Raw genomic sequence first — 15,549 nt, 5'->3', positions numbered from 1 at the left:
TCAGTAACAGCTTTTACTGTAACAATATTTGTAATCTGCTACACAAAAATGCTCCAAAAAACGCTAGGCATGTTTAGAAAATGTCTCTAAACATGTCTAGAATCGCTCTGAAATCTGCTTCAAAAACCTCTAGCGTTTTGCAGATCTGCTAGAGGTTTTTTGGTTTGCACTGGGCCTTTATCACCTTTCCAGCAGATTTGTTGTCGGATGCAGTTAACCCTATCCACTGTGCTAATGCAGAGGAAATGTATCAAATTATGTTGGGGAATAGCATGGATCAGAAGTGTCATTATTTGGCAGGGAAATAGGAGGGATAAGAGGCACCCACAGATTATGCACCTCCACTGCAGCATGATATCCAATGGAGGGTGCCAAGATGATTCATAGCTGGTATATATATATATATTGCCTGCCCACATCTCCAGTGTCAATGCTTTAGCACCTATCTGAACCGACGCTGTAAATAATACAATAATGCTATAATATATCTTATTTAACCACTTTCCCACCACAGGTTATTTCCCCTCACACTCCTCCTTTGCCAATAACTTTATCACCACTTATGACACCAAAATAATGTATACATCATTTTTTTGGGGTGTAAATTAGGCTTTCTTTAGGTGGTACTTTTTGCTAAGAATTAATTTATTTTAGCTGAATTTTAAAGGAAACAATAAGAAAAAAAATGGAAAAAAATTATTATTTCTCAGTTTTCAGCCATTAAAGTTTTAAAATAAAATGTGCTGAGATAAATAAAACCAACACGTTTTATTTGCCCAGTTGTCCCAGTTAGTACAATGTTTAAATTGTGTCCCTTGTACAATGTATTGTGACAATTATTGTATTTGGAAACAAGGGTGTATTTTTACCATTTGTGTTTCTTTCTACTACATCAATAATTACAAGCCCTAATTTGCAAATGTAATAGTGATATACATATATATGATATACATTATATGATATACCCATATAGATGATATACCCATATAAAATACATTTTTTACAGTAGCAATAACTATAGCGATACAGTCAGCAGGGGGAACTAAGGGGTTAAAATTGGTTATTTTTTATTAATTAACCAGTTGAGGACCGTAGTGCTAAACCCCCCTAGATACCAGGCCATTTTTCTGCAATTAGGCCACTACAGCTTTAAGGGCTTGCTGCAGAGCCGCACAACCCAGCAAACAAGTGATCCCCCCCCCAGCCGTTTTTCTCCCCAACAGAGCTCTTTGTTTGTGGGGTCTGATTAGCCCCACCCCCAGCGTTTATTTTATTTTTACAAATATTATTGTTATTATTTTCTAATAAAAATGAGTATTTATTTTTTTTACTCCCCGCCCTCCCTCCTAACGCCAGCCAATCACCGTGATCAGCTGTCAAAGGCTTCAACCTATGACAGCCGATCACTGCAGAGTCTCTTAGGGGGACAGCCGTGTCACCTGGCTGTCCCCAGTACAGCGCTGTTGTAGATCGCAGTGCTGTACAAGCTAATTAGATGTCTAACAGTCTCCCAGCGGCGATCGCCGCTGGGAGACTGAAGGCGGAACAGAGCGAACTGCTGAAAAACAAGCCTCAAGGACTTTACGCCATAGTTGCAGGGGGGTCAGGAGTGGGTCACAGTAGCCATGGGGGAGTCCCGGGGGGCATTTGTCGCTGTAAACACCGCGGTACTTGTTTCTACTGTACGCCCCTGGTGCTGAAGTTAAGTCCACAGGAACATAGATACACGATACAGTGTTGGGGAGCTGGTTAAAATAGCTCAAAAGAAAAAAAGAGTGTGCCCAAACTTTTACGCAATGAAAGTAATTTGTCCATAATGGATAAACCTCTGTTCTCATAGTCTAGAGGAATGGCAATGGATGCCCCTTTGCTGATATAGCACAATGAACAAACAAAAAGTAAGATTCCTCTTTAAAAGAAATGTTAATGTATGTTCTAGAGAGGAGCAGAGTATTGTATGTTCAGGAGATGAAGTGCTCAGTAGATGAATGAGTTGGCTAATAGATACAGTATAATTAATGAAGCAGACATACAGGGAAATCGATAGACAAAAACATACATCAACAAACAGCTGACAGAAGAAACCATCCAGTAGTTCATCAATCAAAACAGCAGAGATGAGTACTTAAAATATTTGTCATAATCATATTAATTTATGAGGCAATCAAAAATCGAAGCACATCATACAGTTTGCCTTGTATACATGCTGGTATAAAGCTTGCCTCCAGGATAAGATTAGTATCGGGTAGGGAGGAAGACGGTGTGGTGCGTGCTGCTGGATAATGTAAGATTTCTTGAACAGCCTGCCAGAGAGTAGGAGCAATTCCGAGCAAGTGTCGCAGCCGGTAAAGATCACACAATAATAAATGATTTCTACAAGTGCATTATTCAATGCCACGGTATAATCCGCTAAGAAAAACATCTTTTAAATTAAGGATGCAATGCCATATATCATAGCCAGGTTGCTGTTTTAATGAGTATATGAATGAGGAAGAAAGAGACACAGGAGAGAACTACTAGATTAAAATTGCTTGTGTCGGACAGGCAAAAGCAAAATCATTTAATCGGAAACTAAGCCACATTGGATAAATCTTAAGAGATAGGCTCCTCTCTGCATAATTATGAAGATGAGATGTAACCATGTTAGAGACACGTATTTGCCCATAAGGTAGATATGCAGGTATGATCTCACTGTTCTTGGGTGGTCATCAGGGGCGTAACTAGGTCCCCCCGGACCCCCTGCAGAAATTCTGAGCGGCCCCCGCAGGGGCCCGCTTGGGGCCGTTTTGGGGGGGCTGGAAGGGTCGCAGCATGAGGGGAAAGCCATGCTGCACTTCGCCGGGTAGGGGGGACGGTCCCCCCCCCCCTCCCTCACCTCGGGCTCTCCCCTCTGCGCTCCCCTCCAGCATCAATACCTTTATCTGTGCAGGAAGTTGCGTCAGAGAGAGAAACGTCCTCGCTGGAGCGCACGGAAGGTATGTAGCTGCTGCTGCCCGCCATTGCACAGATAAAGGTATTGATGCTGGAGGGGAGCGCAGAGGGGAGAGCCCGAGGTGAGGGAGGGGGGGCGTCCCCCTCCCCGCTGAGGTGCAGCATGGCTTTCCCCTCATGCTGCGACCCCTCCAGCCCCCAAAACGGCCCCAAGCGGGCACCAGGGGGGTCCGGGTCCCCCCCCCCGTGTAAGGGGAAGGGGCTACAGGGCCTATTGTTACGCCAGTGGTGGTCATGGTTATGGAGAACTCATGGAGAAGCATGTGATTTGTTTGATCAGCTAATAGATTTGCAAAGTTCTGATTTGCTGTGATCACATCCTGGTTTAGCACATGATCATGACTTGCAAATCAGAGACTTACATATCTATCACCTGACAAAACTGATGCATGCTTCTCCATGAGTTCTCCTAGACATGCCCATTAATATTCTTGGGTCTGTCTATGAGATGATTGGGTTATTATTACTATGCACACTTAAAGTGAACCTGAAAAGACAGGAAATAAAAGATTTATACATACCTGGGGCTTCCTCCAGCCCCCTTTATGCCGATCGCTCCCTCGCCAGCAACCTCCATCTCTAGTATCAATCAGTAGAAGCTCCGTTATCTTCGCCAGTCGGGGGGCAATCTGCGCATGTGTGGCCCAGCCACGCTTGTGTACCCCCATTGTGCTTCCATGGCTGGGAGCAGGAGCATGATAGGAGTGCCCACACAAGCGGACCATGCCTCCGCTGACTGGCCCAGACTGGATGAAGATAACAGAGCTTCTACCGATAGATCCAGGAGGCCTAGCATGCCAATGAGGGGGCGATCAGCCAGGAGGGGGCTAGAGGAAGCCCCAGGTATGTATAACACTTTTATTTCCCCTCGTAGGTACACTTTAAAGGACAACTGAAGTGAGAGGTATATGGAGGCTGCTATATTTTTTTCATTTTAAGCAAAACCAGTTGCCTGTCATTCCTGCTGATCCTCTGCCTCTAATACTTTTAGCCATAGACCCTGATAAAGCATGCAGCAGATCAGGTGTTTCTGACAATATTGTCAGATCTGACAAGATTAACTGAATGCTTGTTTCTGGTGTTTTTCAGACACTACTGCAGCCAAGTAAATCAGCAGGGCTGCCAGGCAACTGGTATTATTTAGAAGGTAAAAAATATGGCAGCCGCCACATTCTTCTCACTTCAGTTGTTATTTAAGCTATGTACACGCTGAAAGATAGTGTAAATTGACCAAAGAAAAGTTGTTCTATGATCTATCTTTCAAGATATCCATGCAACGGGATGTGAACTTGATGTGTTGATGGACGAAACGTTAAACAAACTGATTGCTAAACAATGCAGAACGTGCGACACGCACCATAGTGATCGCATACACATTGATTAACAATATTTCATAGCCCTGTACACAAGGCTGACTTAATGATTATCTGCTATTGTAATCTGTCATGATGGTCATTCCAAACACATGAGAATCGTCATAGATCGTTTGTCTAAAACTGCCATTTGCTAACTTTTTTTCTAAAACGGTGTTAGAACAATGCTTCACGTTGTTCATTGTGCACAATTTTTATCCCCTGCTATGTATGAGCCTTTAATTCAGCTATTATTAGTCATCAGGGAAATCTGATAACACAAGTAAATAAAGCAATAAAAAACAGTGCTCTCATAAATCACCAATGAAATCACATAAACCATGCTGCTGGAGTCTACAGGTCTTTTTTGTGTTTGTTGAATTAGTTAAAAAAAACAGCACAATTGGTTGCACTGGTTTTTTGTTGTTGTTGTTGTTGTTTTTGTTTTTTTTAAACTAATTCCAATCTTATATCATATAGACTCTAATAAAAAATAATTAGCAAGCTTGGATTTTCTCAGCTGAACAGCGTTCTCCATCATGCAGTGTCTGACCAGGATTGTTTCGTTGTCTGGCCAAAAACAATTAGCCCATATGAAGAAAAACTACAAAAAAAAAGTCCAACTAAATGCAAAATTGAACAAGAAACGAGGAAGATTTTTATAGAAATCATTAAAGTGGTGGAATAAAAACTTTTTCACGGGCAAAATGCAATTTTAAAACTTTTCCTGCTCTAGTCCTGTCTCCCCTTCATGCAGTCAGAGAGCAAGTCAGTCAGGTCTGACCATGTGATTCTCAAAGCAGAAAGATCAATACTACATTTCCCAGCATCCATGCCTTACAGTGGAATATGTAGCACAGGTAGTGGCAATGGGTCTATGAATTTGGCTGGATTTCTAGGTACAGGGTCCACCTATGACCTCCACCTGCTTTATCACACAAAACTGCTGTAAGGAGTACAAACCAATTCCCTTCACCTCATGACAGATTGAATTCCCATGCTAAACTGATTTTACTGGGGTCCTCATCCGCATGCACACCTCTACTCTGTACCAATGCAGCCAGAGACCAGGCAGCTGCCACTTGGGTGGAGAAATGGACTAAGTAGCATAGCTGGATTTGAGGCAAGGCCACGAAGGCCATGGCCTGGGGCACCAGGAAGCAAGAGGCGGGCAGTGGGTTAGAACACTAAAGCAGTCTAAGCCGCAGCAGTCACAAACTCAGTCTGTGCACCCTGCTTCCACAGGAGTGAGCAGTGGAGCGCTGGTCCTGTTCCCCCCCCCCCATACTGTGCTGTGCTCCCCCCCACAGGACCAGGGAATTACACAGGATGGGGGAGAACCAGGGGAACAAACGGGACAGGGAAAACACACAGGATGGGGGGGGGGGGGGGGGGGGAGTTTGGCAGCAGTGGGCCTTGGGCAGTAAAATGTCCAAATCCAGCCCTGCTAAGTCGTAGTGTGGAGGTGCACAGTGGGCTCAGCAGAATCCAGATCCAGTTAGTGAGTGCAGACAGCATTGCTGAAATTATACTCATGCACAGAGCAATTACAGCAATCCATGGCTGGAGCACACAAAAGGGAAAACATACCAGGTGAAGATCATCAGTATGAAAATCAGCCTATGGATTCAGCAGACATAATAGCATTTCCAATGTACTGATGTACTGCTCGCGGCTCCACCCAGCACCCAAATAGCCTCAGTGCCCTTTTTTGCATACATGCAGCTACAGTATGTACCTTTGGACTGAAGCATTAAGTGGAGTACACTTATTAGACAAGAAATACACTAATAAAACTTGTATTTGTTTTTTGCTTTTTCCATCATCATACAAAAACAAAAAGTTTGTAATGTTCTGGAGCTTTTTTTCTCTCTTCTTTCAGTGTATAAAAATCAAATATGTCTAAACCTTACATATTTATTTTTGAAATTTGGTAATTTGTGGTAGTTCTCTCCTGAAACTTTCCATTATTCCAACATACAGTACTTTTCAGCGTAGCAAGAGGTCAGCTCTGTATAAATGCATGCATATTATATGATTGGTGTTCCACCTCACTCAGTAGTTAGAAGTATTGCGTGAAGCACATAAGGGTGGTGCTGCCTAGAAGTGGCACAACATATGGTATAATGTTGTCTGAATGGAAATCTCATTATTAACTGTAGAATGATGTTGATTAACATCAATGCAGCCACCCATCAAATGTAACTTGTCCAGCACAGCACAATTGATATTTCATAAGACCTACAAGCACATGAAACATATATGATACTGAATATTACATACAATCATTTGCCTTCCTTCATAGTGTTTATAAGGTTCATTCCCTATATGGAGTGTCTGAAAGATACAAGTGTGCATGTGAATGCTCATGTGCTTGGATATTTCCCCGCATATGTGGTTGTGGCTGGTCATACACATTCGTCCATGTAGCCATGTGTGGATGCAGGCGTCAGTGTTGCTCGGATACCCCCGATCATGAATTCGAGTAAAGCCGGCCACGGCAGTATCGACATCCGGATACGACGTGATCATGATCCGGATTCGAAATGGAATTCCGAACTCGACTCTGATTTTAGCCGTGATTGCATGTAGAATCCGTGATCACGGCCGTGATCACTGATTTGACGTTAACATTAATAGCAAAGCCCCCATACATTCTACAATCACCAAAATTGCATGGATTATAAAGGTGAGAAGAACTTTTTGTTTTTTGAGAAAAGTACTCTAAAAAGATGTAAATGCATTGTGCTAAACAGTATGTGCATTATCCGTAATGTTTTTTTGGCAACAGACTGAACAGGCTGATGAGTAAGTACACAAACTGATTTATGAAGATTAAATAGGAGTAGAAATAAAATATTGTCCATATCCACCTGTCATCTTGCACTGACAATTGGAATAGGGAATTAGTAAGGCTGGTGTGAGCAGCAGACAAATTATTTGTTTATTTTCATAAATCAGAAATAAGGTTCATGCCAGCCACACAGTTAAATTATTACAAGTAGCAATATTGTATTATTGGTATTTGATCATTATTATTAATAATAACAACAAAACATGACAGCTTTCCTATGCCCTGCTGAGCGACCACATGATACTGATCAAATGCCTTTTGCCAGGTCACAATTTCCCCACTCTTCAACTTTTTGGAAGAAAACATGCAGTTTTTTGCATGAATTTCTTTTTTTGCATTACAATTTGCATTTGAGTGCAAATTTTTGCATGCAAGTTTTCAGATCATGTAAAAATTAGCATAACACATATTTTAATGCGAAAAATGCATGCGAAAAATGGAACTCTGCCTGGTGAAAGAGCCTAACTCATTTATACTGTTTTCAACTATTTTTTCTGGACAACTCAGGCTTGTCCATATCGCTAGGGAGGCTATAGCATGTTTTTCCAATACAATATGCAACCAGCTAAGAATTTACATAACTGACTGACTGAAGCTGAAATTTCACTTCTTTTAGGAGACTGCAGCCTGTACTCTTTAAGCCTGGTACACACCATCAATTTTGATTGGCCAGTTTTACCACTTCCATGTAGTATGAGGATTAACACATTTTGATTTCCAAATCTGTTGGCCTCATAATAAATGGAGGTGGTAAAATTGGTCAATCATTAGCCAATCAAAATTGAAGCTGAGTACCAGGCTTTAAATGGCCAATCACTGACCAATTTTACCACCTAAGTATTCATGATTAGAAACCCGCAAAACCCTGCAGATTTTAGCCAATTTTCTCAAAAAATATAAGGTCTTTTTGAAAAAAAAATGTTCCCTTGTTCCCACTGTTCTACTTGACATATCTGGCAAATTTGGTGTTTCTAGCATGGAAGAGGGCTTTGCTATTAACCGCTAAAGTCAGCGGGTTTTCAGGTAATAATCACGGCCCGTGATCACGGATTTAGGGTTACCCGTGATCACGAGGCCGTGGAGAGCATCACTGGCAGGCTTCATGGATAAGTCAATCTGTCTACCTGCATGAGTTTGTACACTAAATAGTCTATGCAAACATAGTGACCACCAGCACTCAGTGCCGTTATAGTTCACGCCCTGGACTTGTTCCTGAGCTTGGCTTCTGCCCCTATTGAATGACAGTCCTTGTCTGGTTGACTGCTCAAACCATTTTTGAGTGACTATCGATTAACCTGATTTGTTGCTAAACTCTGTCTGACTGACTGCCCGCCCGCTTTGTTGCTGACCTGTTTTTCTGTCTCTCTGTCTATCAGTTTTGTTGCTGACTTTGGCCCACCCACTGTTCTGGTGATCTGTTTTGCTTTTTGTTATTGAACCTGATCAACTAGAAGCTTCACAGCCCTTTTTCCTAGCAGAGTCCTGTTTCACATTCAGAGGTCCAAGGCTTCAAGCTGCAAGAGAGGTTTTCCTCAACACTACAAGGCATGGAACAGTATCGAAGGAGGAGTTCAATTTGATCTTTAGAAGGCATTGTCATTACTACTCTCTGTAGACAATATACTAAGTAAGGTTATAGCCATATAAGAGCACTTGTACCATCAAGTGCTATATTTTACACCATTTTGATTGTGCTAACTGGAATTATCATGTGATTGGCCTTAGGCAGCCTCACTACCTTCAAGGATAGTCTTCTTATATATTTAGGTTAAGGGTCCATATGCAATTCACATTTTTCCCTGACTTTTGTAAAATGAGATTTTTTTTTATAGTTTTTTTTATCTTTGGTTTAAAATAACTTTTTAGCACTTAGGTTAATAAGTACTGTCAATGTTATTTTGAGTATTTGCTTCATGGTGGGTTGATAAGCATTTTGAACCCACCAGCAAGCAAGTTGTGAAAATATCACCTAGGATAAAACACAGGTGAAAAGTGAATTGCATATGGCCCACTGTGTTAAAAGTCTAGTACTGGATTACCAATGATGAAGTCAGCGAGGCTTCCAAAAATTAGTCCTGTGGAAAAAAAATAGAAACTATTCTACAAACTAAGACTGCACTACACTTCAGTACACAGTTACACCAGTAACTCACAGAATACTTATCACAGTATCTTACGTGGATTCATCATCTTACCTTGAATAGAAAAAGTTCAGAACAATATGCTTTGTATTGTTTAAACTCTTCAACTGGCCTATCAGGCACAGGTTTATACTTCAATTTCTTTAGATCCGTTTCCAGATCATCATCCTGGAAACAAAAAATACAGAAGAAACTTCAGTGGTGATGCATTCATCATGAAATTATTTTATCACCACAATCATTGGTGCTGTATAATTAACATGACACAGTTATGCATTCAGTGTACATAGGCAAGTACGAGAAGTAAAACACAATTGTACAGTATGCAAGCCACATTACAAAGTAGCCGTTATGCCACATCGCAACACACCACTGTGAACGTAGCCTACGTGACACTGCTGCTTAGTTCATGTACATCTTTTCCCACAACGCTCACTTTCCGACACATGACCACGCCCATTTTTTACCGCTCAGTACTGACATGGGGCCCAGAGGTGTCCAGGATGTCCTGGGACCTTAGCAACAGGCCTGCGAAGAGTTATCATGAAAGTTGTAGTTGAATAACAGGAACTGAACCAAAGAGTTGACTATGATAAATTCTCTGAAATTGATTGAAAGTTAGATTGATATATTTGTTGTCATCAATTTCCATAACAATTGATCAAAGATTCAATAAGCCAGGGAAATCAGTACTTGGATGCCTAGCTTTTTATCTAATTAGTCAGTTTCACACATTTTCCTTGCTGATTGCTGAATATAGTTGTACAGATATTATTTTAATATTGTTGTTGGGCTTCCATTGTAACTGCTATTTACTGTAGTGTTTGCTTATACGATTTACAGGTTTTCTGATTATATCGCTGTTTGTTGCTCTTTTTTCATCTTTGTATATGCAAAATTGCACAAATCCTTCAGATAAGGATTAGGATCAGTTTGTGTAGGTAAAATATTAGCAATAAAGAATTTGGTCTATTGCAGTGCCTCGTTTTTTTTTTGTTGTTGTTGTTTTTATTGCTTTTGAACTAAAAGCGATAGCACTTATCAAATATCACAGGTATTTTTGCCAGAAAGTGGGCTGCTCATATAAATAAGAACCCTTTCATTATGGAGCCTGCCTAAATCTGAGATCTCGTTGGTCACCTTAGCCAAGAACCACCTAGTCTGTATATGAAGTCTTAAGCCTCATACACTCTTATGCTGGGGATACACAGTACGTTTTCCCCCTTATCAAGCGAGCCGCTGATGGCTCGATTGAAAATTTCTGACAGGTCAGATGAACCCGCTCGATTCCCGCCCACTCGATCCCCGCCCGCTCGATCCCCACGGGCAGACAATAGCGGGGAGTCGATCGGAATATAAGGAAGCACCCGCGGGGACGAGCGGGAATCGATCTGGACAGTGGCGGGAACGCGGCGGGAGTTTATCCGGCGGCTAATCAAGCCGCCGGGTCATACCTTGTATCCCCAGCATTACAAAGACTGTCAGCCAGCAGAGATCAGGATTTGATCCCCAGGGTACCAGTGCAAAAGCCAAGGCTGTACAGATGCATTGCTTGACTGCAAGGAAAGAGGACAAATAGAGCTGCATACAATGGAGTGAGCAGGTTAAGAAAAAAAAATGCCCTTGACCCATTTTCTAGAAGATGTTTGGGAGGTTTAATCAGAGCCGGTGCTTCCATAGAGGCAAAGGGGGCAAGTTCCCCAGGGCCCCAGAGCCCGTGGGGACCCCACAAGGTGCCCTTCATCACCTCCAACTATGGTGACTCATGACAGCGGGGATGCTGTGTGTTTAATCTGTATAGGAAAAGGATGAGGTGAATAATGGGAACCCTAAAAATGCTTTTTATGGGACAAATGATGGACACCTAATGATATTGTGTGGTGGGGATGGTAGATTGGATCTGGCCTGGCAGCCAGTTCAGGGGCCCTGGTGGTGATTTGGCTGGAAGGGGGGCCCCCAAGTTACTTTTGTACCTATTGTAGCTAGAACTGTCCCTGACTTTAATAAAAAAGTATACCCCGTAAGGTGTTCCACTGCACCATATCAAAATATTATGAGAATATAGAACTAACTAGATCATTTTGAAGGTTTATTTATTTTTAGATACACAGTATATTTATAAGGCCTGAAGAAGGGTTGTTAACCCGAAACAAGTTGGCATTTTTGCCTAAGAAAAATAAATACAAAGTTATACATTATTTCAAGCGAGGTAAAAGGTAGAAAAAAGGGGACGGGAGAAAAACCGGGAGCCCAATCTGGTGTAGTATGATGTGTAGATTTTGGATAAATACAGTAGTAGTATAGTTGTTATACTCACAAAATTAGGTTGCTAATCTGGCAACCATTTGTTGTGCGTGCGAGGAAGTACCGTCCCCGCTCGGCCTTGTCTAGTAGTGGTCGCAGCTCCCAAAGAAAAAAGGTCCACTCGCCGGAAGTGGTGACCCCACACAGGGGGTGGTTGATCAGTATGGTAGAGAAGGAGGCGCCCGGAATATATGTGTTGTTTATAGTTAGATTGTACTAGGCAATACTCAAATAATGAAATGAGAGTAAAAATAAAAATAAGAAATCGGTTGGTCCTACCTTATTAAGGTGGACCCTTCACTCAACATAGAAAGATAAACTTTTTATTTGGCACTTTAAAAAGACAACGCGTTTCGCGGATAACCCGCTTCCTCAGGTCGTGTAGTATGCCTGTATTACCAGTATAAACATTGGTCTTATCTTTCAATGGGTGAGAGTAATGGTGGTAAAACTTTTGTCCAGTTTCTCTTGTTTTCCTCAGTACATTTTCTGTAGGGTTACGAGCACATGACCTGCAAAAAAAACTGCAGGTCATGTGCTCGTAACCCTACAGAAAATGTACTGAGGAAAACAAGAGAAACTGGAGAAAGGTTTTGCCACCATTACTCTCACCCATTGAAAGATAAGACCAATGTTTATACTGGTAATACAGGCATACTACACGACATGAGGAAGCGAGTTATCCGCGAAACGCGTTGTCTTTTTAAAGTGCCAAATAAAAAGTTTATCTTTCTATGTTGAGTGAAGGGTCCACCTTAATAAGGTAGGACCAACCGATTTCTTATTTTTATTTTTATTTTTACTCTCATTTCATTATTTGAGTATTGCCTAGTACAATCTAACTATAAACAACACATATATTCCGGGCGCCTCCTTCTCTACCATACATTATTGCAAGCTCTTGGAGGGCTCAATTTGTCTAATCAATGATCATCACTATCGGATGGAAATATTTGTCATCATTCTTGTGACTTTTTTCCACTTTTTTGATTATTAGACAAAGAAAATTAAAAGACAAAGAAAAAATGTTTTGGTTTCTGGAACTTTTCCTTTACCCATGCTCGCCAGGCAGATCGCTTGCCAATGCACCAATAGAAATTGAGAGCTGTTCTACATGCTGGACTCAAGCAGTCCCTGAACAAGCTTGTTTACAAGCCTTTAGGCATCAACATCCAGTGTTTTGCAGCAAGGGAGATAATTTCTTTGCTCATGTGGGGAGACTCCTCACTCTCATATTGTTCCTCCTGTTCATAGTCTTTAAAAATGTTTGTTATTTAACACTTGTATTTAAAGCCTTTTTAACATTTATGAAGGGAACCTAATCCCTCCAGCGACAAATTGGAATGGAGGCTGTACATTAAACTGATTCAGTTCACCAGGCATATCGCTTACTGACGTGCAAGGAGTATTGGGTACACATGCCAGATTCTCAGCAGAAGCTGCCCCCACAGCCAAGAACCATCTAGCGTGTTTACAAGGCTTAGATGGTCATACAGTAGGCCATCTGTGGTCTTGGGAGCTTTAACTGCTGTAGGAAGTTTTTGTGTCTGTAACCGGGTGCATATTATTTCAGCGCCGCTCACTTCGGCCTGGTGAGAGCTGAATGACGGCTTTCCCCACTGCCGCTAAACTCCACGGCGGTGTTAAAAACTATTCCCCCTCCGAGTTGTCGCAACTCAGAGGGAGATGTAATTCGGGGTCTGGCAGCCACCAGAGCCCCGAATTACCGCTATGTGGCTCTAAGAGCCGCGCGCCAAAATAAGCTGATCCGTCTGTAACCACATCTATGCTTTAACGCAATCCTGTCATGGAGCTCTGCAGACAATCCTGTAAGCCCCATGGTTTCAATTACATTCTCAATGTCATCTAGGTTTTTTTATATAGATAGGCGTGTACCCTCACATTATTATGTCCAATCAAGTTAGTTTATCACAGGTAAAAATGATAAGTAGAATGGGAAATATCAGAGCTTATTTTCAGAATAGCGTAGTAAAAGAAATATCTGGATACTTTGTCAATGTAATATTTTTATTTTTTAAAAAATGCTTAAATTCTGTTCCCACACTGTCACTGTAGGGCACTGTATATTACACCAGGGAAAAGGAAAAATGAATTAAAACAGGTCTGGCAAGAGGCGACAAAACACCAAAAAGAAAAGGGGCCTGAAGAGATCTGAATACTTGCTGAATGCACTGCATATAATACACTTTCAATGCCTAGAAACCAAAAATACAAAAATGAGGTGAAGAAAAGCAACAGCAACTTATATCTGATTGGGGTCAACTTATTTTCAGTATTGTTTTGACTTGCTAGTTGTTGAAAATATACATTTACCATGAGAAAATGCAAGAAAATGCATGAAATATGCTGAAAGTAAACCTGAGAAGAAGAAAAAGAAAAAAATACATATCTGGGGCTTCCTCCAGCCCCCTTCAAGCTAATCAGTCCCTCGCTGTCCTCCTAAGCCACATAGATCCTCCAGTAGATGCCCATTATCTTTGCCAGTCAGGGCGTACTACACATGTGCGCCCTGGCCACACATGCACTCCCCATTGCCAGGAGCATGCTGCGGCTGCCCCGGAGGGTGTGCAACTGGACTTTGCTGTGCCGACTGGCAAAGATAACTGGATATCTACTGGAAGCTCTAAGTGGTGGAGGAGGACGGCGAGGGACTGACTAGCCTGAAGAGGGCTGGAGGAAGTTCTAGGTAGGTATCATTTTTTTTCTATTTCTTTATCTCAGGTACCCTTTAAAGGCTAATAAAATGATAACTTTCACAGCAGGGCAAATTCCATTGCTCTAGTTACCCTTTCTATATTATAGTGTGACATACGTGCCCCTCCCCTTTCCAGTCCCTGGACAAGGGGTGCCACACAACAATTATTAATTTCAGAGGTCCAATTATATATATATATATATATATATATATATATATATATATATATATATATATATATATATATATATATATATATATATATATATATATATATATATATATATATATATATATATATATATATATCACTATTCTGTACAGGACCAGATTTTAAGAAAGGCATAGAAGACTAGCACTAACCAGGCAGGTGTACACAGAAGACAAAATAATGGATTGGGTTGGCTTGGAATGACTGCATGTGGCTGAACAAAAAGGAGTGGTGCATGATAGAGAGATTAATCATAGAGGAGAGGGCTGCAGTTCATCATGAGGCAGCTAGAGATTTTTTTGGTGGGTGGGTAGAAGGGGAGTCTGTAACTAGCAGTCTTGTGGTGTGGTGGGTGTCTGGACTTTTCCTCCTGTATGGGTGCTGGTGGCAACTGCTCCTGTGGAGGGGAGGGAGTGTTGCTGTGCGGTTGTGGCATTTTTCACTTGGGGCTGCTACATTTTGGGGGTCCTCAAGATTACTACACTTGTCACATGGGGTCTGTCAACAGAAAATACTAGATGGACGTAAAACAGCTTGTTAAAGCCATTCACAAAAAAAGTAAAAAATTGTGACCACACCCATGTAGCTCTACCCACAACACATTCTAAATGTGTGCTACTGACGCCCCTGTCCATCAAACATTTTCAGTGTCCTGATTTTGTGGGCTTTTTGGCAATAAAAAAATATAAATCAAGTTGGAGAACCTGATACAAACAAGGAACCATGCAACAGAAGCAAGCAGAGGAAATAAATATTGTAACCCCAATGATAAGTGTAGTTACACTTTAACTGATGGAAATCAGTCAGTGATAATTCAGTAACTGATAAGTTCTTATTGGACTTAAATCACAAAAGGCAGTGGTATTATACCCTAGGGGCATCTGTAACAGACCATTTTGGTCAATATTCTCCATCATCTCAGTGAACTTCCATGCTGGAGCTCTGCATAGCTACAAACATCATCTATTATGAAGACAAAG

At 41.4% G+C, this 15,549-nt stretch overlaps 1 protein-coding gene across 3 annotated transcripts in view; it reads right to left on the bottom strand.

Annotated features, from left to right (window-relative positions):
• The window catches only part of AGBL1 (AGBL carboxypeptidase 1), an 830,430-nt gene that overhangs the window by 635,595 nt on the left and 179,286 nt on the right, over positions 1 to 15,549 (bottom strand). For all 3 annotated transcript variants that reach the window (XM_068275162.1, XM_068275160.1, XM_068275161.1), the window contains exon 10: positions 9,393 to 9,506. In XM_068275162.1, the coding sequence (XP_068131263.1) occupies positions 9,393 to 9,506 (114 nt within the window). The remainder of the gene's footprint in view (positions 1 to 9,392; positions 9,507 to 15,549) is intronic.

Source organism: Hyperolius riggenbachi, chromosome 3, assembly GCF_040937935.1.
Source record: "Hyperolius riggenbachi isolate aHypRig1 chromosome 3, aHypRig1.pri, whole genome shotgun sequence".
NCBI classification, from domain to species: Eukaryota; Metazoa; Chordata; class Amphibia; order Anura; family Hyperoliidae; genus Hyperolius; species Hyperolius riggenbachi.
This window is presented reverse-complemented; position numbering and strand designations above follow the sequence as displayed.